Source organism: Pseudopipra pipra, chromosome 28 (genome assembly GCF_036250125.1).
Source record: "Pseudopipra pipra isolate bDixPip1 chromosome 28, bDixPip1.hap1, whole genome shotgun sequence".
Taxonomy (NCBI): Eukaryota; Metazoa; Chordata; class Aves; order Passeriformes; family Pipridae; genus Pseudopipra; species Pseudopipra pipra.
The window spans coordinates 1,813,754-1,836,162 of NC_087576.1; the positions used below are offsets into that span (position 1 = coordinate 1,813,754).

The 22,409-nt window shown below is 64.9% G+C and overlaps 1 protein-coding gene across 7 annotated transcripts; it reads left to right on the forward strand.

The window, feature by feature from the left end:
* The first annotated feature begins 1,095 nt into the window (after window positions 1-1,095).
* On the forward strand, window positions 1,096-20,963 carry BMP1 (bone morphogenetic protein 1). Of its 7 annotated transcripts, XM_064638108.1 has the most exons (20): window positions 1,109-1,338; window positions 9,602-9,715; window positions 9,803-9,943; window positions 10,035-10,152; window positions 10,764-10,942; window positions 11,143-11,248; window positions 11,575-11,699; window positions 13,578-13,693; window positions 13,898-14,000; window positions 14,573-14,689; window positions 14,766-14,911; window positions 15,133-15,328; window positions 15,408-15,533; window positions 15,643-15,803; window positions 15,959-16,139; window positions 19,257-19,382; window positions 19,460-19,587; window positions 19,667-19,880; window positions 19,961-20,211; window positions 20,466-20,963. In XM_064638108.1, the coding sequence occupies exons 1-20, from the start codon at window positions 1,197-1,199 to the stop codon at window positions 20,598-20,600; spliced, it is 2,925 nt and encodes a 974-aa protein (XP_064494178.1). In that variant the 5' UTR covers window positions 1,109-1,196; the 3' UTR covers window positions 20,601-20,963. The 7 variants fall into 7 exon arrangements, with proteins under 7 accessions (XP_064494182.1, XP_064494183.1, XP_064494181.1 ...); XM_064638107.1 differs by having other exon boundaries at window positions 1,108-1,338; window positions 9,602-9,943; XM_064638109.1 differs by lacking the exons at window positions 19,257-19,382; window positions 19,460-19,587; window positions 19,667-19,880; window positions 19,961-20,211; window positions 20,466-20,963 and adding an exon at window positions 18,520-18,726 and having other exon boundaries at window positions 1,103-1,338; window positions 9,602-9,943.
* The last annotated feature ends 1,446 nt before the right edge of the window (window positions 20,964-22,409 follow it).

The window sequence follows — 22,409 nt, forward strand, 5'->3', positions numbered from 1 at the left end:
GTCATCCAGCCTGTCCCTGTGGGGGTCATCGCACGCAGGAGCACTTAAATCCAGACAAAAATAAAGTTGATGGGAGTTCTGGGAGGATTGTGAGTAGGAGGAGAGGGACGGGTTTGTTCAGGAGCACCACGGGATAAGCCAGGCACTGGTGGGGGGGCTTCTCACCCCTCACCCCCACTGCAGCATTCCCGGGATGCACGGGAGGGACAGTGGACATGACACGGGACAAGGGGAGCAGAAGGGCTGGGGGCACACAGGGACACCGGGATGGGGGGACACAGGAACACTGGGAGGGGCTGGGGATATGGGGACAGGCTGAGGGGACACGGGGACATGGAAATGGGATGGAAGGGACACAGGAATGTGGAGGCACAGGTGGAACTCGGAGATTTCGTGGTGAGTGGGCAGGTGGACCCCATTTCCCTCCCCAGGATGGGGGAACCCACATCCCACCCAAGGGGGGACACAGCCACCCCGGGGCCAGGGGACAGAATGAGGTGGCACAGGGAGGATGGGAGCAGGGGAGGCAGGAGCCAGCATCCTTATCCCACGGGATGGCACCGAGGGGGAAGGATCGGGGCTGGGGGACGTGGGATGCCGTGTCCCCGGGGCACCGGGAGTGCGGGACGGGATTGGGAGGGGCCTGGATCCGTACCGGGGAATACGGGACGGGACCCAGGGGTGGCAGGAACGGGACCGGGGGACACGGGATGGGACGCGGGGGAGGCGGGATCGGTGCTGGAGGATGGGACAGGGAGAGCAGGATCGGGACCGGGGGATGCGGGACGAGACCGAGGGGTGCGGGACGGGACCGGGACACTCGGGATCGATACCGGGGGATACGAGACGGCACCGAGGGGGTGCAGGACGGGACAGAACGGGGCAGCCCCGCGCTCGGGGAGGGCAGGAGCGGGCCCAGGGGCTGCGGAGGGGCAGGAGCGGGGGCTGCGGGCCGGGTCCCCGCAGCAGCTCATCCCCGCCGCCCCCCCGGCGCTGGCCCCGCTCCCAGCCCTGCGCCCGGGGCTGCAGGGGCCGAGCTCCGCGCTTGAACCCGCCCCCGCCAGATCTCATTTCCCTAAAAAAAAAAAAAAAAAAGGGAGAGAGAGAGAGAGAGCGAGGGAAGAAAAAAAAAAAAAAAAGGAGCGAAGAAGGGAAGGAAAGAGGGAAGAGAGGAAAAAAAAAACCCGGCCGGAGCCATGGCCGGGCTGCGGAGCTGCGGGCTGCTCCTCTGCCTGCTCCTGGCCCGGGCCCTGCGCTTCCCGGACTATTCCTACGTGCTGGAGGAAGAGGAGGAGGAGGACGAGGAGCCCCTGGACTACAAGGACCCCTGCAAAGCCGGTAGGAGCGGGGGGATGCGCGGCGGGGGGCGGGCGGGCGGACAAAGGGGAGCGCGGGGGGGCCGGTGGGAGTGAATGTGGAAGTGAGTGAGTGTGAGCGAGGGCGAGTGTGCCCCGCACACACTTCGGGGCTTTGCACGGCGGAACTTGGCACCGCTGCCCCGCGCTGGCCCCGGGGCCGGGGAGTCCCCGCTGCCCGGGATGGGAGGAACGGGGGGAGCAGCGGCCGGTCCCGCTCCGAGATGCATCTGGTTGTACTTAGGGTGAGGAGCAGGGGGGGCTGGCCCGGCGCCCCGCTTTCTCTCCCTCGTCGTGGCTGTACTGGCAGCTGTCAAAGGCGGCGGGGAGCCCCCATTTCACCCCCCCTCACCATCCCAGCCCATCCCAGGACCCATCCCCGGCTCAATCCCACCCCCCATCCCACCCCCATCCCTGAACCCACACTCTGCACCCTTTGCCTTTCCTCCTCTCTCCCGACCCGCAGCCAAAGCTCGTCCCCCCGGGACACCCGGGCCGGGCTCAGCTCGGGAGGTGCTCCCGCGGGCTGGGGTCCCTCAGTGCCGGGACAGGGGGTTCCGGGCTGTTCCCCGGATTTTGGAAGGGCCGGGAACAAACTGGGTGCTGCGGGGGGGGGACAATCCCTGTGTTCCAGCGCGAGATAAAGTGGATGGAGGGATTTTGGGGGGGGATGGGGGGGAAACTGAGGCACGGGAGGGCCGTGCAGGGCTGAGCCCGGCGCGAGGGCCGGGGTCTGGCGGGGGATCACGTTTCTCTGTACTGGCATTGTCTGCGCTGGAAGGCGGCTGTTGATATAACTCTGTCTACACGAGGGCTTTTTCTGGCCAAAAATCCTTCCCTTCCTGCCCTCCCGGGCTGAAACAGCAAGGCTTGCAAAACCGTCCGGGCAGAGCCGGCTGGAGCCTTCCCTCCTCTCCCGCTTCCTCCAGCTGAGCGGGAGAGACGACGCTTCACCCTCTGACGAGCCGGACTAATTAGCGGTGGCCTTCCCAGTGGCCCCTCCTCGCCCCGCTCCTGTGCGCCCCAGGACCCCTCCTGGGGTCTCCTCTCGGGGCCGGCTGTTCCCCCCTCCCCATTCCCGTCCTGGCCTTTATGAGATCCTTATGTGACTAATTTAATTACGGCAGCTCTTCCCCGGGAGCCTGGAGGGGGGTGAGGGGGGGAGATCAGGCCCTGCCACGCATCGCATGAACCATGGATTTACCCCCGCAGGGCCGGGCTGGTGAGGTCCAAAGGTGGGAGCTGGAGCTGGAGCCCCGCCTGGCATCGCCCTGGCATCACCCTGACCCCCCCCATGGCATCCCATGTGCGGGTTTGTTTTAGTTTTGGGGTGTTGAGACCCTCCCCGAGCTTGGGGCAGTGCCAGGAACAGCCGAGCACCGAGGCTTTGCCACTGCTGCTACTCCAGGGAGGGAAGCACGGAGAGAGGGATTTGGGTTCCTTGGCACAGCTCACGCCAGAGGTGTCCTGAGGCCGTGGCTCGCCAGCCACCTCGGTGATGCCACCCTGTCTGCACCGGTGCCAGCGGAAGGGGAAGAGCCGCCCGTGCCGCCGCGTCGCTTCCAAGGATGCCAAAACGGGACCGCTGGGAGATCCAGCCCTCGGACCAGCCCCCGGGGCAGCCAGGGAGGGAGGAATCAGCCGTGGCCCCGGTTTCCCCTCACCCGGTCAGCAGGATATCCAGGTCTCGGTGCCCGGGAGCGGCCGCCGGGTCGGATCCGGGTCGTGCCTCCGGTTGGGAAAGGCAGCTGGAATCGCTCCCACCACCCCCGGCCGTGCTGGAGGAGCGGCCCCAGGGTTTGTTGTGGCTCATCCCAGGGGGTCCACGGGGGTTGCTGAGCAGTTTGGTGACGAAAGCTGGGCCCCCCTGGGTGCCCCCAGCACCCGGGGATGGATGGAGCCAACCCTTCTCCCTGAGTGCAGCTCCACACGCACATTTTGGGGTGCTTGGCTAAACTGGGGGGGCTGGCACGTCCTCCCCCCTGGCATTCCATCACCATGGGGAGGGGATGTGGGGGAGCAGAGCCCTCTGGGGGCTCACACAGCCCCCCCAGGGAGGGTTTTTGGAGGGGATCTGCTCCCCCACCTCCCCTCGGGGGGCTCAGCATCACCCGCCCGGCACAACCACGGGATGCAGGGATGGGGCTGGGGCTCTGAGCCCCCCTTTCCCGGGTGGACGAGCTTCCCAGCCGTGCCTGGAGTTCTCCAGCCGCCCAGATTTCACCTAGATTACACTTTCCAGGCGTAGCCAGCCCGGGCTACTGGTTGGAGTCACACTTGTCAGGCTGCCCAAAAATATTTTCCAGCCGTTATATGTCACTTATTCATGCAGGGCAAAAATCCACCCGCGGAGCCGGGGCCGGCGGGAGGCCTGTGGTTCAGGGCTCGGGAAACCTTGGGAATCTCAGGCCGATCCCGGGATCTGCTTTATCTTTGTGTAATCACCCGCACGCTCCGGCGGGGGGCCCGGGGGGTGCAGACGGCGAGGCCGGGGTGGGATGGAGGCGGGGGGGGGGGGGGGTCGTTCCTCTCTTCCCTCCCTTCCCGGCTCCTGGGAAACTCTCCGGCTGCTGATTCACGCCGGCGGGTCGTGGAGAGGGGGGAGACGGCGTTTCCTGAGGCTTTATCCGCCGGCCGAGCCGGGGCTGGGAAACACATGGAAACACATGGAAACACATGGAAACACATGGAAACACATGGAAACACATGGCCGGAGGGATGGGGCGGCCCCGGGGAGACCCCAGGGAGAACAAAGCCGTGGGGAGGGATGGAGGGAAAGGAGGGGGGATGGCTCATAGTTGCCCAAATCTTTTGCACCTCGGCTGTGCCGTGCTGGGTGTTTTCCGGGTGAGAACGTGTCCTCCAGGTTGCTCGTGGCTTTGCTGAGGGTTTCTGGAGAGAACAGCATCCCACTGCATCCCACGGAGCTGTGGGAAGAGGGGGTCCTGTCCCATGGCCTGGCTGTAGGAGGGGTGTGGGTCACTGCTGTTGATCCAGGGGGGCCTTGCATGGCAAACCCCCCCTCTGTGCACGTGGGAAAGGCAATGGGAAGATCCCGAGCCTCGGGAGGGTTTATCGGCACAACCGTGGAGCTGGGAATAGCCTTTGGAAAGAGTTAATGGGTGCTGGAGGAGGCTGTGGGGGCAAGATTGAACGGTGCAAGCACAAGGAGGGGGATGTTTGCAGCCAGAGCCCTGGGGATGACACCCAGAGGTCTGGGAGCCCTTGGAGCTGGTGTCCTTTGGCAGAGCCGGGCACAGGGACAGGCACAGTGCCCTGAGATCCTGGGATACCCCACGTGTCCAGAGCTGGGTGTTGGGGCACATCCCTGTCCCCAGTGGGCTCCAGTTCCAGGTGCCACCAGGTTCCCCTCCAATGTGGCACCAAATCCCCCCATCCCCTTGGCAGAGCAATTCCCAAATCTTCTCCTTTCCGGCAGCTCTCCCTTTCACAGGGATCTGTGCTGCTGGCCAGGGATGTGTTTTCCTCAGTGACCTGGCTTTGGAGAGGGCACACAGGGAGATCCTGCTCCCTGCACACAACTCCTGGCATCCCAGGGCTCCCACATGCCTTAGGTTTGGCATCCTCCACGCCGAGCCCTGGAGGAGGCTTTCTCCTGCATTTGCTGTCACGGAAGAGGAGCAGAAGGAAAATCCTCCCCTGGAGTGATCAAACCATCCCTCCCACTCCCAGCCTGCCCCGAGGTGGACCTTTCCTGCCCCTGGAAGCCTTTTGCTGGCCTGGGATGTGTTTACTGGAGGCTCCACGGTGCTTATTTCATCCCCTGGAGCAGGCAGAGGATTTGGATCCTGAATCCCGGTGCCCAGGGCTGGGGAGGGAATTTGGCCATAGGGAAGCGTTGGCAGAGATGGGAAGTGCCTTGAGCCACCGAGGGATGCACAGAGGGGAAGTGGGGATAGGTGGGGATCCTCCCTTCACCTCGGATGCTCTGCTTGAGCATCTCTGCCTCCCTCAGCTGCTGGATGTGCACCAGGTGGGATAAGGATGCTCCAGCCAGGAAGCAGGAGGCAGGGGGGTCTCAGTTGAGTGCAGGACTGGCTCTTTTGGGGGTGCCCCTTGGTGCTGACCAGCTCCATCCCCCCGTGCCTCAGTTTCCCCACTGGCTGCAGAGGGGCTGTGATCTGGCCTGGCTCCCAGCCTTGGCCTCCAAGGCTTGAATTCCTGCTTTGTGCCTGCTGTGCTGCTCGGAAGGTGCTCTGGGAAAGCAAATATTCCTGGCCCCGGCGTTTACAGCCTGGCTGCTCCCTCTCTCCGGCGAGGGGCACCGGGAGAGGGGCTGCACTGCTTCTCCTCCACCCTGTCCCCGCTGTCCTGGGGGTCTCACAGGGCCACTGGGGGAAGCTGGAGGAGACCTGGCTGCTTCCCCATCCCGGCAGCCCCGGGATGCTCCACATCCCTCCGCCTGCACACCCACACCTCCTCCCCGGGGCTCTGCGGGCAGGGCAGACCCCCGGGGCCAGCGAGACCCCCCCAGTCCCGGTCGAGTGGGGTCCCCGCTCGCCTGGCGGCGGCCCCGGGGTGTTTTGCCGCGCAGCTGGGCCGTGCGGGGGCGAGGGGCGGTGCGACGAGCATTCCTCACATATTTAACGGCTCTGCGAGCCAGTGGGATGCTGCTCCCGTGACTCCGCGGCTTTACAGCCCGGCAGCTCGGCGGAGGCCGGGATACACCTATGGAACGGCTGCCCTCAAGCCCGTTCCCGGTCGGGGCAGAGCAGCTCTCTCCCTGCTTCCTTCCACACTCCAAACCCTGCCTGCGCCGGGAGCGACGCTCGTGGATTGGCACCACAGGAGGACTCGGAGCAGCTGGGATGGAGCTGCTGAGCCAGGGAGGGAAAGCTGGGCTGAGGGGATGCTTCCCATCCGTCCCATCCTGCCCTTTGAGGGTCGGTGGGACCCACGCAGGGGTGAGGGTCCCTCCTGCCTGGTGCCCTTTGGTGGGACCCGCACAGGGATGAGGGTCTCTCCTGCCCGGTGCCCTTCGAGGCCTGGCAGTGCCTGCAGAGGGATGAGGGTCCCTCCTGCTCTGTGCCGTGCACGGAGCCTCCTTTGCCCCAGACTGACCTGGAATATGATCCTGTCCTGTTTATCTGCCCTGCCAAGGCCCCCCCACCGCTCTGTTTGCTTTTCCCGGCTCACCAGAACACCGCGTTCGCGCCCCGGCCCTTTCCCGCCGCTCATTTCAGCTGATTTTTTTTTTCCCTGAGACACGGTTCCCAACCTTGGTGGAGCCCGAGGTCAGGCTCATCCCAAAATCCCAGCGATGTCGGGGAGGTCAGGCCCGTGGGTGTCCCTCTGCCCTGCGTGCCTCGCTCAGCGGGAGGGAGGATGCTGAGCTCCTGCATCCCAGGCAGGGGGGACGGGGACCCTCCAGGGACAGCCAGCGGGCCAGGAGGTGCCTGTAGGATGGGGATGAGGTGCTGAGGGGGGTTGGCCCGGGTCCTGCTGAAGAACCTTGTTTGTCTAAAGCTTCAGCCCCGGGGTTACGTCACCGTTCCAAGAACCCGAAAGAAAACACAGCACAAAAAGTCAAACAACAGCGGAGGGCTGAGCTATCTCCCGGCTGAAAGGGGGGTGGGAAGAGCTCCGTGGGAGCCTCCTCTCAGGTCCCACATGGCTGGTTGCGTTCTGGGGGGTGGGAGGGATGTGCCTGGATGGAGCTGGTGTCATCCCACTCTCCCTGCCCTGCTCCCTGTCCTGCTCCTCGCCCGGCTGACAGGGGTGGTGGTGGTGCCACCGTGCCCCACGCCTGGCCTTGGAGCTGCTGCCCTGCTGGCACTGCATCCCTCCCACTGGCATTGCATCCTCCCCGCTGGCACCGCGTCCTCCCCCGCTGGCACCGCCGTGGCTCGGACCTTGCCCCCGATACCTCTGTGGCCGAGCAGAGAGCGGCCCCCGCGGCACAGCCCACGGGCTGCCAGGCTGGGAACGGCTCAGGGACATGGGGATCCCTGTGGGAATGGCTGGAGACCTTTGTGCTGTGGTTTGGGGTCTCCTGAGTGACATGAGCCGGCGGGATGAGGGTGTTTGATGCAGGGAACGGGTGCTGGAGGTGTGACGGGTTTCCCTCCTGCTCCAGCCTGTGTTCTGCCAAGCAGAGGCTGAGACCTCTCCTGCCCATGAGACCCCCACGTTCAGGGGGTCCCCTTCACTTGCAGAGGGTCCCCTTCCCTTGAAGAGGATCCCCTTCACTTGCAGAGGGTCCCCTTCACTTGCAGAGGGTCCCCTTCACTTGCAGAGGGTCCCCTCCACCTCAGAGGGAGGATGTGACACAAACAGGGAAGGGACAAGTGGTAGCAATGTGGCAGCATCCTGGAAGAAACCCCTTGGGGGGGTTTACAGCATCTGGAGGGGCGGTTGATCAGCAGAGACCCCCAGAGAGCGACCCACGTGTCACCTCCTGCCGCGGGTGCACAGGGAGCGAGTGGGAGGAGGACGTGACCAGAGCCCAAACCAACCTGGAAGTTTCTCAATCCAACACTCTGGGCTTGTCCCCGACGTGTCCGTACAGGGATCGCTGCCGGGCCACCCCCACGGCTCCTCTGGCCCCTCCAGGAGCAGCAAAACACCTTCCCCCGTGGGCTGGGGTTTTTTTTTTTTTGGGGGAAGCCAAGCCACCTCCAGCCACCAGGAAAACCAACCCCACGTCCCCGGGCTGGCCTGCCCGGCTCTCTCACGTCTCCCAAATCCCTCACATATGGTTTCTATATCACTTGGCTCCGCCGGCGCTTGCTCGGCTGTAAGCGAGCTTACTTTCCCTTGTCTTTCCATGCAGCTCTTGGCACGGGACGCTCGTCCTTCTCCCCGGCCCTGGTCCTCCCCCGCGCTGCCCGTTCGGACACGTCTCTCCCGGCCCCGGGGAGGGTGCGGGGAGGCCGGGCCCGGCTCCTGCCTCTGCTCTGCCCTCAAATTGCAGCCTGGCCGTGCCAGCCGCAGGTCGCTGCCAGGGGAGGTGCCGGCCCCGGCTTGTTTGCTCTTCCCTCGGGGCTGCCGCAGGTCTGCTCTCCACCCTGGAGCTTCCCCCGATGGGATTCACCCCCCGGGTCAGCGCTGGGGACGGACCCAAAACGTGGCTTTTCCACCGACGTGGGGTCTGGGCTCGGTGCCACGCCAAGGGATGGGATCCAGCCTGTTCCTCTGATCCCGTGGCTGCTCCTCTCACCCTGCGCCGGTTGTTTTGGACCTCTCAGCGTTATCCCAATTGTCCCGCCTTGTCTTGATAATTAGTGGCTCTTTTGGGATCCATTTGCTAATTGCTTGGAGCGCGACCTTGGCAAGGCTCACCCTCGTGCCCTGAGTTGCTCCAGCCGCCCCACTCCCCATCACCGCCCCTCCCGGGGGGTGGCGAGGGCAGGGGGTGCCCGGGACCCTCTGCTCAGCCCGAGGACCCCAAAATCCAGTGAGGAACCCCTCTCCACCCCACCGCGGCCTCGACGTGACCTCCGCCAGCCCTCGTGCTCCGGCCACGGCGTTTCCGCAGGAGCCGGATCCCAAGGGATCGGGGCCGGCCAGGCGCCGGGAGCCGCGGGGTTGAGTCACGGAGGGGGAGGCAGGAGGAAGAGGAGGAGGAGGAAGGGCTGTGCAGGGTTATGCCCTCCAGCCCTGTGGTGCTGGAGCATCTCAGGCCCCCCCCCAGTGCTGGAGCGGGGCTCCCAGCCCTGGCACACGGCCGGTCCCGTTGCTGCTCCGTTCCTGCCTCATTCCTGCTCCTTTCCTGCCTCATTCCTGCTCCGTTCCTGCCTCATTCCTGCTCCGTTCCTGCGGGCGCTGGGCGCAGCAGGAGCTTCCCGGGCCATATGGCTTCGCTCTGTGCTGGCAGATGACTCAGAGGTCGTTGGAGCATCCCGGGGCTGTCGGAGCTCGCAGCGGGCTGGGGGAGCAGGAGCTGGGCGGGAAGGGGGTCCTAAACCCACCAAAGTGGGGGAAAAAAGAAAAGAAGAGGCAGTTTTGCAACACAAATAATGATAGAAACCCTGAAAAGTGATGGATGGGCTTTATGCAATCCAGATGTGAGCGCAGGGCTGGCTCCAGCTGCAGGGGAGAGGGGGGAGCCACGCAGCACGCTCAGTTGAGAGCGAGAGGGAGGAGGATGAGGAGGAGGATGAGGAGGAGGAAGGGTTTGCCTTCCTCTTCAGGGCTTGCCAGGTGTGGGGGAGCTGGGGAGAGGCACCTGTTGGGGGCCCCTGGCACATAAATGGTGTGGTTCACACCTCCTCCTCCCCTCCCAGCCGCCTTCCTGGGCGACATCGCCCTGGACGAGGAGGACCTGCGGCTCTTCCAGGTGGACCGGGTGGTGGATCTGTCCCGTCACACCGTCACCCGCCTGCCCTCCAACTCCTCAGGTACCGCCGCACCCCCAAAGCCCCTCCACCCACCTCCACTCCCCCCATGGTGGGGGGCTGCCCATGCTGAACCCCCTTCCCCCACAGGCAGCAACTCCACCAGCCCCCGGCCGGGCCACCCTCGGCGCAGCCGGGGCCGGCAGCGGAGCCGCCGGGCAGCCACGTCCCGGCCGGAGCGAGTGTGGCCGGACGGGGTCATCCCCTACGTCATCAGCGGCAACTTCAGCGGTGAGTGCGGGCTGGGGGGGTGCTCTGATCCCCCCCACGTGCCTCAGCCCCACCCCCAGCCGGGCTGACGGCCCCCGCCGCCCCTCCGCAGGCAGCCAGCGAGCCATATTCCGGCAGGCGATGCGGCACTGGGAGAAGCACACCTGTGTCACCTTCCTGGAGCGCAACGACGAGGACAGCTACATCGTGTTCACCTACAGACCCTGCGGGTACAGCCAGGGGGGTCCTGGGGATGCTCCAGGGCCACCTGCCCCGTGGGTTTTGGGTCTGGGTGGGGTGCAGGAGGTGTCGGAGTCGCCGCCGGGGGCTGAGGTCGGTGGTGAGGAACCAGCCTGGGCTTGAGGTGGGGCCGGGGCCAAAGGAAACAGGGGTTTGGACGAGCTCGGCGTCTTCACGCGTCAGGGCACGGCCCCGGCCAAGCAGATGGTGGTTAGGAGAAGGATTTCCCCTGGAATGGGAGCCCCTGCGTGGGTGCAAACCCTGAGCCCGGGTCCAGAACACAGGGCTGGGCCAGCTCAGCTGCAGGGCACAGGCAGGGTCCCTCCACCGAGCAGGATGGGACCCTGGGCTTTGGGGTGGGTTTAGGGCTGGATTTGGGGCTGCCACGCCACGCCATCCCATGCCAGGCAGCCCAGGGGCAGGAGCTGAGCTCTCCCAGCTCCCAGGAAAGCTGAGGCTGGAGGCTCGAGCTCCTCGCCTGGGCAGGATGGCTGAAGTTCCAGCAGCAGGGAGGATTCCCAGCAGCAGCCAGGGATTCCCACAGTCCCAGGCTGGTCTCCCTGGAGGGTCAGGACTCACCCAGTCCCCCCCCTCTCCCCAGGTGCTGTTCCTACGTGGGCCGCCGGGGGGGGGGACCCCAGGCCATCTCCATCGGCAAGAACTGCGACAAGTTCGGCATCGTGGTGCACGAGCTGGGCCACGTCATCGGGTTCTGGCACGAGCACACGCGCCCCGACCGGGATGACCACGTCTCCATCATCCGGGAGAACATCCAGCCAGGTAGGGATGAGCCCCCCTCCTCCTCCTCCTCCTCCTCCTCCTCCTCCTCCTCCTCCTCCTCCTCCTCCTCCTCCTCCTCCTCCTCCTCCTCCTCCTCCTCCTCCTTCTCCTCCTCCTCCTCCTCACCATCATCATTGCTGCCACGGGGTGCTGGCGGAGTTGGGGTCCCCCCTGAGTGTGTCCCCCTCCTGTTTTCCCAGGGCAGGAATACAACTTCCTGAAGATGGAGCCGGAGGAGGTGGAGTCGCTGGGGGAGACGTATGACTTCGACAGCATCATGCACTACGCCAGGAACACCTTCTCCAGGTACCTGCCCTCGGGGGGCTCGGCCTTGTGTCCCCTCGTGTCCTGGGGACAGTGTCACAGCATCCCCAGCCCCGGGGGACAGTCACCAGCTCTCACAGGGTTAACTCCCTCGGAGCAAGGATGAGGCCCCGCAGTGTCCCATTCCAGAGCAGGGAATTGTCCCTGGTCACCTCCACTGGGGACACGTCCCCTCTGACTCACCGGCCCGCAGGCTTTTAATTAGCCGGGCTGCTTTTAATTAGCCGGGCTGCTTTTAGCATCCTTCCTCTCGGGGAGCGGCCGCAGGGCCGGGGATTCCCACCCGGCTCAGCCTCCTGCTGTCCCAGGGGCATCTTCCTGGACACCATCCTGCCCAAGTACGACGTGAACGGCGTCCGGCCGGCCATCGGGCAGCGGACACGGCTCAGCAAAGGGGACATCGCCCAGGCCCGCAAGCTCTACCGCTGCCCAGGTGAGTGACCCCTGCCCAGGTGAGTGACCCCTGCCCAGGTGACCGTCCCCTGCCCGGGGGAGTGTCCCCTGCCCTGTCACTGCCGGGGGGGAGCATGCCCAGGGGTGTATCTCTCAGAAACTGCTCTGCTTCGCCCCAAAACTTGCCAAAGGCGGCGTTGGCCTGGGTGGATTCTCTGTTTCCAGTTGATTTTTGGGGTCCTCCCCACCCTGTGAGGAGCACACAAGGTGCCTTTTGCCATCCGTGGCATTTTTGAGGGGGTTGTGAGCAGAATTTGGATGCAAGAGCTCGGTGAGCCCCGGGGCTCTGCTCATGAGAGCAGAGGTGTCCTCAGCTGCCCTTTCCTGCTGTTCCTCTGAGAAAAGGGCATCTCCCCAGAGCATTCCCCTAAAAAAATCCCCCAGGGAGCATCCCCTGCAAAAAAATCCTCAAAAGAGCATCCTCCAAGAGAATTCCTCAAAGAGCATCCCTCCAAAAAATCCTCTCTAGACCATCCTCCGAGAGCATCCCCCAAAAGAGCATCTCCCAAAAGCACCCCCCAAAGAGCATCCCCCATAGTATTCCCCTAAAAAAAATCCTCCAAAGGTTGATCCCCCTGAAGAGAATCCTCCAGGAACATCCCCCAAGAGCAACACCCAAAAAAATCCTCGGAAGAGCTTCTCCCCCCCAGAGCATCTCCCCCAAGAGCATCCTTCAAGAGAAGAGAATCTCCCAAGATCGTCCCCTCCAAAAATCATCCTCCAAAAGGCACCTCTCCAAAAACATCCTCCAAAGAGCACCTCCCCCCAAAAAATCCTCCAAAGACCATCCCTCCACAAAGAGCATCCTCCAAGAGAAGAGCATCCCCCCTCTCCCAAAAAAATCCCCCTGAGAGCATCCCTGAAGAGCAGAGCACCCCCTGAGAGCACCCCCTGACCACGCAGCACCCTCTGGGAGCAAACCCTCCTCCGAGACCCTCCTCCATCCCACCCCAGCATCCTGGTGGGGTGGGACAAGCCTGGTCCCCACTGGACCATCCTTTGAGGGCCGGGGGCACGACCAGCACAAGGGGTTGGCACCTCGAAGGGCACCATCACCCCGGGCACGGTGGGGAGGGGGCTGGCACGAGTCCCCCCCCGGTGACAGGCACGTGCTCCGGGGGGCCGGCGCTGGCAAACAAACACAGCTGCGAGGAGTTTGGCTCCCCGCACGCGCTAATTAGCCAGCGGCTAATTAGCAGCCCCGTGGAAGAGAGGGACGCCTTTGTGAGGGGCCCCACGGCCCCCGCCGCCCTCGGGGGCTCCGGGGGGAGGAGAAGGGGGGGGGGAGCAGGAAAAGCGATTAGTTTGGAGCGAGGAAAAGAAGAGAGGGGACAAAAAAAGAAAAAAAGAAGGAAACCTCCCCAAAAAGCTCTCTCTGGATCTCTTTTGTTTTCCACTGTAAAGAAAGGAGAGGGGTGGGGAAAAAAAAAGGCAGCGAGCCCGGGTTTGAAACGGCCCTTTTTTCGCACCGTTTCACCTTTCAGCGACGGGAGGGGAGGTCGGGGAGGGGGAGGCTGCCTTGGCCCCTGCAAAGCTCCGTGTGCCGCTTCCCCGGCATCATGTGGCTCCCAGATGGCAGCGCTGGGCCGGCTCCAGCTGCGCCTGCGGAAAACCTGCCCGGAGCTCGGGCGTGGAGCCGGGCCGGGACACGGAGAGGGGGCCGGGATGGCTCCTGCGGCGAACACGGGGCTGGGAGGGCTGCCAGGAGCCCCGGAGGTTTCGGGGATGCATCGGCGAGGTGCTGATGTGGGGGTTGTTTTTTTGAGTCCTCAGGGCTGGGAGTCTGAATGGGAAAAGGGCACAGCGGGGCTGGGAGGCTTCCCTCGGGGGTCTGACTTTCACTTTTTCTCCTTCGTAGCCTGCGGGGAGACACTCCAGGACAGCCAGGGCAACTTCTCCTCCCCGGAATTCCCCAATGGATACTCTGCCCACATGCACTGCGTCTGGAGGATCTCGGTCACCCCCGGAGAGAAGGTACCGCCTCCCACCTCCTCCCAGCCCTCCTCGCCCTCCTCCCCGCATCTCCCACCCTTTTTTTCCCGGTGTCCCTAATCCCAGCATCCCTCTGTGGGCCGGGATGCTCCGGGCAGAGCGGGTCCGGGGGCTCCCGCCGGCTCCCAGCAGAGGGGGCGCGGGGGGGGCTCACCCCACGCTCTTCCTGCTCCTTCCCAACCTCAGATCATCCTGAATTTCACCACCCTGGACCTGTACCGAAGCCGGCTGTGCTGGTACGACTACGTGGAGGTGAGAGACGGGTTCTGGAGAAAGGCCACGCTGCGAGGTAACAACCCGGGGCCTCCTGCCCGCTCCTCCTGCCCACCGGGAACGCTCCAGCACCGGGACCAGGGGCTCCCCTCGGCCCCTATCCCTGCCTGCCTGATGTTCCAGAGTCCTGGGGTGGGGAGAACTAACCCCCAGAGGGGTTACTGGGATGAACGGAGCTCCCAGTTTGGCCCCCACACCAGTGAAACCAGCCTGGGTGATCCAGCTGGCTGGCACAGCTCTGCCCAGGGAGGTGCCAGGATCCCAGTCCCATCCCCGTGAGCTGGATGTTCCCCAGGGAGATTCCAGGATCCCAGTCCCATCCCCGTGAGCTGGATGTTCCCCAGGGAGATTCCAAGATCCCGGTCCCATCCCCATGAGCTGGATGTTCCCCAAATCCCAGCTGAGCCTGGAACAACCAGTTGAAGTGAAACTGCCAGAAAAGCTGGAGAGGGAGAAGCAGCGCTTTGGCTTTAGGCTGGAAAGGGGCACGGGGGGCACCAGGAGGGGATGGCTGGGAGGAAGAGGAGGGAGTGGTGAGGAAGAGGAGGGTTCCTGGCCAGCAGAAGCCCAGCACGCCTTCCTCCCCAGGCAGGTTCTGCGGGAACAAGCTGCCCGAGCCCATCATCTCCACCGACAGCCGCCTCTGGGTCGAGTTCCGGAGCAGCAGCAACTGGGTGGGCAAAGGATTCTTCGCTGTCTACGAAGGTAGGGGGGAGCAGGGGGGCCAGGGGGTCAGTGGGAGGGCCGGGGGGGGGCTCAGGCCGCTGCTCCTCCCTTCCAGCCATCTGTGGGGGGGACGTGAAGAAGGACAACGGGCACATCCAGTCCCCCAACTACCCCGACGACTATCGGCCCAGCAAGGTGTGCGTCTGGAAAATCACCGTCTCCGAGGGCTTCCACGTGGGATTGACCTTCCAGTCCTTCGAGGTGGGTCAGCATTCCCTCCAGGCCAGGACGGGGGAGGTCTCCCCAACCCAGTGCTCCCCCCAGGACAGGCGGGGGGCTGCCCTTCCTGGCTCCACATCCCCCCGTGCTGCCTCCCTGCCTCAGTTTCCCCACGGAGCTCCTTCCCTCGGCGCGTGGGCAGTGGGGAGGGCTCGGAGGTGCTGGGGCCGAGACCCTCCCCTACCTAACACCCCTCCCACCAGATCGAGCGGCACGACAGCTGTGCCTACGACTACCTGGAGATCCGGGATGGCAGCACTGAGTCGAGCAGCCTCATCGGCCGCTACTGCGGCTACGACAAGCCCGACGACATCAAGAGCACCTCCAACAAGCTCTGGATGAAATTCGTCTCCGACGGCTCCATCAACAAGGCGGGTTTCGCCGTCAACTTCTTCAAAGGTGCGGGGGACGCTCCGGGGGGGGTCGCTGAGAGGGGTCACGGCCCCTTTTCCTGCTCATCCCACCCCGCCCTGCCCAGAGATGGACGAGTGCTCCCGGCCCAACAACGGCGGCTGCGAGCAGCGCTGCGTCAACACCCTGGGCAGCTACAAGTGTGCCTGTGACCCTGGTTATGAGCTGGCAACCGACAAGCGCCGCTGCGAGGGTGAGTGGCCCCCCTAAAACACCCCAACACCCCCCGACGCCCCTCGCAGCGCCCCTAACCCCGTGGAGCCCGGGGAGGTGACGGGCGCCGGGTGCCTCCCGCCCTGCAGCCGCCTGCGGAGGTTTCCTCACCAAGCTCAACGGCTCCATCACCAGCCCGGGGTGGCCCAAGGAATACCCCCCCAACAAGAACTGCATCTGGCAGCTGGTGGCCCCCACCCAGTACCGCATCTCCCTCCAGTTCGACTTCTTCGAGACCGAGGGCAACGACGTGAGTGGGCGGCGGGTGCTGCTGGGGAACCACCCCCGGGGTGGCACTGCCGTGTCCCCAGCCCCGTGTTCCACGCCTGTGCCGCCCCCCCAGGGGGTGCAGACGCGGCTTTGTGCCCCCCCAGGGTGTGCAGACACGGCTTTGTGCCCCCCCAGGTGTGCAAGTACGACTTCGTGGAGGTGCGCAGTGGGCTGACGGCCGACTCCAAACTGCACGGCAAGTTCTGCGGCGCCGAGAAGCCCGACGTGATCACCTCGCAGTACAACAACATGAGGATCGAGTTCAAGTCCGACAACACCGTCTCCAAAAAGGGCTTCAAAGCCCATTTCTTCTCAGGTAGAGCTGCCTGGCCCCGGCACAGGTGTCCCCTGCCCTCCCTCACCCCGCAGACCCTCCCCGTGCCCCCAAACCGCCGCTAATGCTCCCCTCGCCCGTGCTGGGGGTGCAGCCCCCCGGTCCCAGCCCGGTGGTGGGGTGACTCCTGTGGGGTCTGAACCCTCCCAGCCTCGGCCAGCCTGCCTGGCGGCACATTTTGGGAGGTTTTCCCCTCTTTTTGGGGGGATAATTGGGTCCTAGTTCAGCGGCGGGGGTGCTCTCAGGAGGCCCCCAGATTTCCAGGGGGTGCTGGGGGGCCAGCTGGGTACAGGGATGTGCTGGGCCCTGGGTGCTGCACCCCTCAGGTGGCGCTGCTGGGGTGGGGGGACGGTGACACCCCGCTCTGCTGCGCTGCTGCTCCCTGCTACGCTGCACGGCACCGGCTTCCTCCGCTTCCCGGGATCGGCATCCGGCCACCTCTCAGCTCTCCGGGGCAATTCCCTCCTCCCAAAAACCATTACCTGCCTATCCCTGTCTGCTCCACGGTCCGCCCTCCTCTCCCGGGCCACCCCTCCAGGAGGTGGTGTCACCTTTGGATGGGTCTCAGGGGGGTAGGGATGGGCACCTGGAATATAACGCTGGATGCAGCATCACCCAGGGCTGGACCCTGGGGCTGGGGGCTGCCACGGGGCCCTCATGCAAGAGAGGGTCCCCCCGGTGTGGCACAGTGCCCTGGGCACCATCCCGGCCTTGAGCAACTGGCAGCACCTCCCGGACCCCTCCTGCTGCATTTTGGCCCCGTCAAGGCCGTTTTTGTGGGGCATTGTGGCCACCTGGCTGCAGGAGCAGCGGGACCGGCATCCCCTGAAGTCCCCGGGGCTCCCCGGAGCGGGGGTCGAGTGTCTCTGCTTTATTTGTTTAATTAAAACCAAGGCAAGTAGGGCGGCCCAGGGGGCCCAGCCGTTGGGAGCCGGCACCCTCCACAAAGTGATTCCCTGGGGAAGCCCGGTGGCCAAGCGGGACCACGGGACAGCTGGGTGAGTGTCCCCTGCACTGCGCTTCGGGCTCATCCCCTCTCCCCTTTTCCCTCCTTCTCCTCATCCCACCAGGATGGGCGGTGATCCCGTAGGGGTTGCCCCAACCCCAGCCCAGCAAACCCTCTCCTCCACCTCTCCACACCCAGGTCTCAGGCTTTCCCAGCAGCACAACCACCCTGGAGGACTCGGCCACACAGAGCCCCCTCCTCTGGTCCCCCCCGGGGTCGCTCCCGGCCGTCCCCGGGGCAGAACATCTCCCGTGCGGCGCCTTTTTAGCCGCGGAGGGTCCCTGCGCTCCGGACGAGCCTCATCCCTCGGTGCCAAGGGCAGCCTGGGTGCCTGTTTTCCCCCGGTGAAGACATGACCCCTTCCTCCTTCTCCTCCTCCTCCTCCTCCTCGCGGGCCGGGGCTCCAGGAGGCAGGAGCCGGCTCCACACATAAAGATGTGTCCGCCCGGGAATCTGCCACGGTGTCGGCACCCAGGTGAGTGCCCCCGGCTCTCAGCCCAGCCCCGGCGCAGGGGGGTCTCAGCAGCGGGGGGAGAGGCACCAGGGGGGTGGCGGGAGCAGCCCGGGGCCCGTCGGATGCCCGCGGGGGAGAGCGGTGGTGAGCACGGGCGAGCAAGCTGGTTGGAATAAAGGATTGCTAAAGACACCGACCCGGTGGGCTTCTTTCCGCTGCCAACTCTCCTCTGCTCTTGTCTCGCCCGCCCAGGCTCCCTCCCTCCCCCGGTGCTGGAGCTGCTCTGAGCCCAGAAGCCCCTTCCCATCCCCAAACGGGCCTTCCCGCCTCGCTTCCTCCCTCAGACGTAGGAGACTGTCAGGTTACGGCCTCCGGGGGGGGCTGGGGCAGGGCCCCCCTCGCTGCTGGCTCCAGGAGGGATGCTCCTGTCTGGCACAGTGGGATGCTGGGGGGGCTGGTGCTGCTTGCTGCTGGTTCCCACTCCCCAAACCACCACCCTGCGGGGAGGGGGAGCGAGGGGGAAAAAATGGGATGTGGAGCATCTCGGGAGGGGGGGGTGCTGAGACATCGGTGACAGGGACCCTGGGAACGTGGTGGGATGGGAGGTCAGCTCGGCCAGCAAGGGGTGATCCCGAACCCCTCCACTGCCATTCCCAGACTGGACACCCCCAGGAACCCCCGCAAAGCCCACCCTCATCCTCCCAGAGCCAGCCCCGCGCCTCCTCCTCCTCCTCCTCCTCTTCCTCCCCGCAGAGCCGCTCGCCCCGGGCTGCCGAGGGGGCTCCCGGGGTGTCCCCCTCGCTGCTGCTTCCCCGGCTGCCGCTCCGCATGTCCCCCCCCCGCACCCCCCGCCGCCCCCGCGCCCCCATTGCTCCCCCCCTTCTCTCCCTCTCTCTTTGCAGAGAAGAAGCAGCAGCTGCAGCCCCCGAAATCTCGCCCGCCCGGCCTGAAGTTCCGCCTGCAGAAGCGGCTGCGGGGCCCGTCCTGAGCCGCTCCCTCCTCTCCATCTTTCTCAGGAACGCCGCGGCCCCGGAGCCGTGCGGGAGCACGGCGGGACCGAGCCGAGCCGTGCCGCCGGCCCCCCGGCAGCCTTTTGCTTGACAGAACTGGTTGTTGACCTTATTTTTAATTTTTTTTTTTTACTTTTTTTTAAAATTTTTTTTTTTTTTTTTTTAATTTCCAAGCACCCCATCCCCTTGTTTTTTTGTCGTTTACCAGCTGACCATGGCTTTTTTTTTTTTTTTCTTCCCCCCACCCCACCCCTCCGATTTTTACCGTGTCTGTGACATCTCCTATCGATGAGTAAAGAGGGACCTCCCGCGTCCTGGTCTTTTCTTGTGCACCTTTGGTTGTCACTGTGTGTTTTTCTGCCTCCCCCCTCACCCCGTCCGTCCCAGCAGCAGGTAATGGTGGCACCCATGGGTGAGCCCACGGGAGAGGAGGACCCATCCCGTCCCTGGATGGGGCTGGATTTGGGAGCAGGACGCTGGAGCTCTGCTTGCTGCTGGCCGTGGGCGCTTGCTTGGCTGGGTGCTCGGCGGAGGGCGCGGGGCTGGGGGGCCGGGGCGCCGTGCCAGGCTGGAATACCCCATTCCAGGGTTTTCCCACCCCGCTCAGTGATGCCTCTGCTCTCTCCCAGACAAGGATGAGTGCTCCAAGAACAACGGGGGCTGCCAGCACGAGTGCCTCAACTCCTTCGGCAGCTACGAGTGCCAGTGCCGCAGCGGCTTCGTGCTGCACGACAACAAGCACGACTGCAAGGAAGGTGGGTCCAGCCCGCACCCCGTCCCTGTGGGACACCCCCATTCCATGCATCTGTGACCCTTTCTGTTGTCCTGCCAGCCGGCTGTGACCACAAGGTGACATCCATCTCTGGGACCATCACCAGCCCCAACTGGCCCGACAAATACCCCAGTAAGAAGGAGTGTACCTGGGCCATCAGCACCACGCCGGGGCACCGCGTCAAGCTGGTAGGGACTGGGGGGTGGGAAGTGCTGGGGTGCCCTCCACCGAGCCCCACTGAGCAACTCCACCCGTCACCTTCCACAGACCTTCTCGGAGCTGGACGTGGAGGCGCAGCAGGAATGCGCCTACGACCACCTGGAGATCTACGATGGGAAGGACGCCAAGGCCCCGGCGCTCGGCCGCTTCTGCGGGGCCAAGGAGCCCGAGCCCATCGTCTCCTCGGGCAACAAGATGTTCCTCAAGTTTGTCTCCGACAACTCCGTCCAGAAGAAGGGATTCGAGGCCACCCACACCACAGGTAGCGCCGTGGGGCTGGGAAGTGTGGCCGTGGGGTGTGGGGAGAGCGTGGCTGCCCCTAAACCCCGGCCTCTCCCCCAGTGTGCGGGGGCCAGGTCCGTGCCGAGGTGAAGACCAAGGACTTGTATTCCCACGCACAATTTGGGGATAACAACTACCCCGGGGGCTCGGACTGCGAGTGGGTGATCATGGCGGAGGAGGGGTTCGGCGTGGAGCTCATCTTCCAGACCTTTGAGATCGAGGAGGAGGCCGACTGCGGATACGACTACATGGAGCTCTTCGACGGCTACGACGGGACGGCCCCTCGCCTCGGCCGCTTCTGCGGCTCCGGGGTGAGCTGGGGAGGAAGGGGGACGTGATGTGGGGTTGGATTAGTGTTAGGGTTGGGATTAGGGAAGGTTAGGGCGGTGTGAGGGTGTAGGGTGATGGGTGAGGCCGAGCCAGAGCAGCATGGAGAAATCCCCGTCGGAATTCAGGATGGTGCAACGATTTGCACCCTCCCCATTGCAAACCCCTTCCCTCCCACCGTGCCCACGCATCCCGGGAATGCCCACGGATCTGAGCACCCCTTCCTTTGCCCTCGCAGCCCCCCGAGGAAATCTACTCGGCCGGAGACTCCGTGATGATCCGCTTCCACTCGGACGACACCATCAACAAGAAGGGTTTCCACCTTCGCTACACCAGCACCAAGTTCCAGGACACGCTGCACACGAGGAAATGAGGGCCGGGGGTCCCGGCCCCCCCCGCGGGCAGGGGAGGAGGAGGAGGAGGGCAGGGAGGAAGGCGGGGAGCGCTGCTGCCCCGCACAGACTGCACGGAGGAGGAGCACACAGCCAACCTCAGCACTCAAGACACGCTCGCACGGGGCGCCGGGGCTCGGGCGCCCACGGCACGGGGGGCACTGGGGGGGTCCCCACTGGCAACCACCCACCCCAGTGCTGGGGGGGGCCGAGTGGGACCTGCTGCCCTTCCCTGCCCCGGCCGAAGCTCTGAATGTACAAACCAGTAACCGGGAAGAGCCCAAAACACACACAAGGTGCTGTCTCTCTCTTGTACCCATGAAATAAATACCCTTGTACTTGGAGCGGGGCAGCCCCGGCCTCTTTGCTTCCACCCCAGGAAAACGGCATCCAAAAAATGGGCCTGGAATAGCGGGGGGGAGAGCCCCCAGCACCCTGCATGGACCCCCATCCTCGGGGTGGACCCCCATCCTCAGGGCTCTGATGGAGCAGAGCCAGCAACCCTGAAGGAGCAGCCGGACCGTGTCCCAGGGATGGTGGGATCACCGTGATGGGGCCTGTCAGAGCCCCCCATTCCCTCAGGACTCTGCGGGCGAGTGCTCCTCCCCACACACACATGCTGTATCTCACCCCTCCAGCAGCACCCTGGTGTGGGTGGGTGGGTGCCACGTGCCGTGCCCACAGCGTGCCGTGCCCACCGCGTGCTCCCTCCGGCGCGTCCCCGTGCCGGTGGCAGATGGTGGGTGGGCTGTGACACGGCCCCCGCGCCCACCGCGTGCTCCCTCGTGCCTCCCCTCCATCCCGAGCTGTCTGCCGGCGCAGAGTGTGTGTGTGAGGGTGTCAGGATGGGGCTGGGATGCTCTGGAGCAGCTGTTTCCAGGAGGAATGGCAGCGGGCACCGGGGCTTTGCATCCAGAGGGGTTTTCAGTCCCGATGATGGAAAGAGGGCACCGAACTCGGGGAGTGTTTCAGCCTTTCAGCGACAGGACAAGGACTGATGGCCCATAAACTTAACCACAAATATCTCACCAAGGGATGCCAGAGGACGGTGCCAGACTCTTCCCAGTGGTGCCCAGCGATGGGACACAAACTGAACCACAAAGTGAGGAAGAACTTCTTTCCCTTGAGGGTGGCAGAGCCCTGGGACAGCTGCCCAAGGAGGGGGTGGAGTCTCCCTTTCTGGAGACATTCCAAACCCACCTGGATGTGCCCCCACCTGCTCCGGGTGACCCCGCCTGGGCAGGGGGGTTGGACTGGATGATCTCCTTCCATCCCAAACTTTCCTGTGGATCTGCGAGCTGGCGAGGGCAGGAGGGTTACCCGTGGCCGCCTCAGCACTTTGTCCCCTCCCAGTCCCATCCCTCCTTTCCCTGAGCTGGACTTTGTGGGGGGTCTGGAGCCACTGCCCGGGGTCCCGGCGGGGGACAGAGGCGCGTGACACGGCCGGTGGCGACCGCACAGAGTTTATTGAAACACCTCCAGCACAGCACAGGGATGCTCGGGGGGACGGGGGGAGTTGTTGTTCTACAGCGTGCAGGGGGTACACAGAGATGGGGGGGTGGGCACCCCGCGGGGGGGGAAGGGGTGGGCGCCCCGGGGGGGGCCGCACGCAAGCGCCATGCTGCCGACGGCTCATGCGGGGGGCGGCGGGGTGGGGGGGCACGGGGTGGGGGGGCTCAGCTCCACTCCCCTATTCCCCAGCTCCTCCGGCTGCCTCCGGGGCCACGGTTTGGGCAGCACAGGGTGGCAGAGCAGAGAGGGACAGCACGAGGAGTCCCCCACACTGCTGC

Excerpts from the sequence above, each read along its gene's own strand:
- BMP1 (XM_064638107.1), top strand. The coding sequence starts at position 1,197 with ATGGCCGGGCTGCGGAGCTGCGGGCTGCTCCTCTGCCTGCTCCTGGCC. Across the intron at positions 1,339-9,601 it reads CAAGGACCCCTGCAAAGCCG|CCGCCTTCCTGGGCGACATC; the intron begins GTAGGAGCGGGG and ends CTCCCCTCCCAG. Across the intron at positions 20,212-20,465 it reads GCCGCTTCTGCGGCTCCGGG|CCCCCCGAGGAAATCTACTC; the intron begins GTGAGCTGGGGA and ends TTGCCCTCGCAG.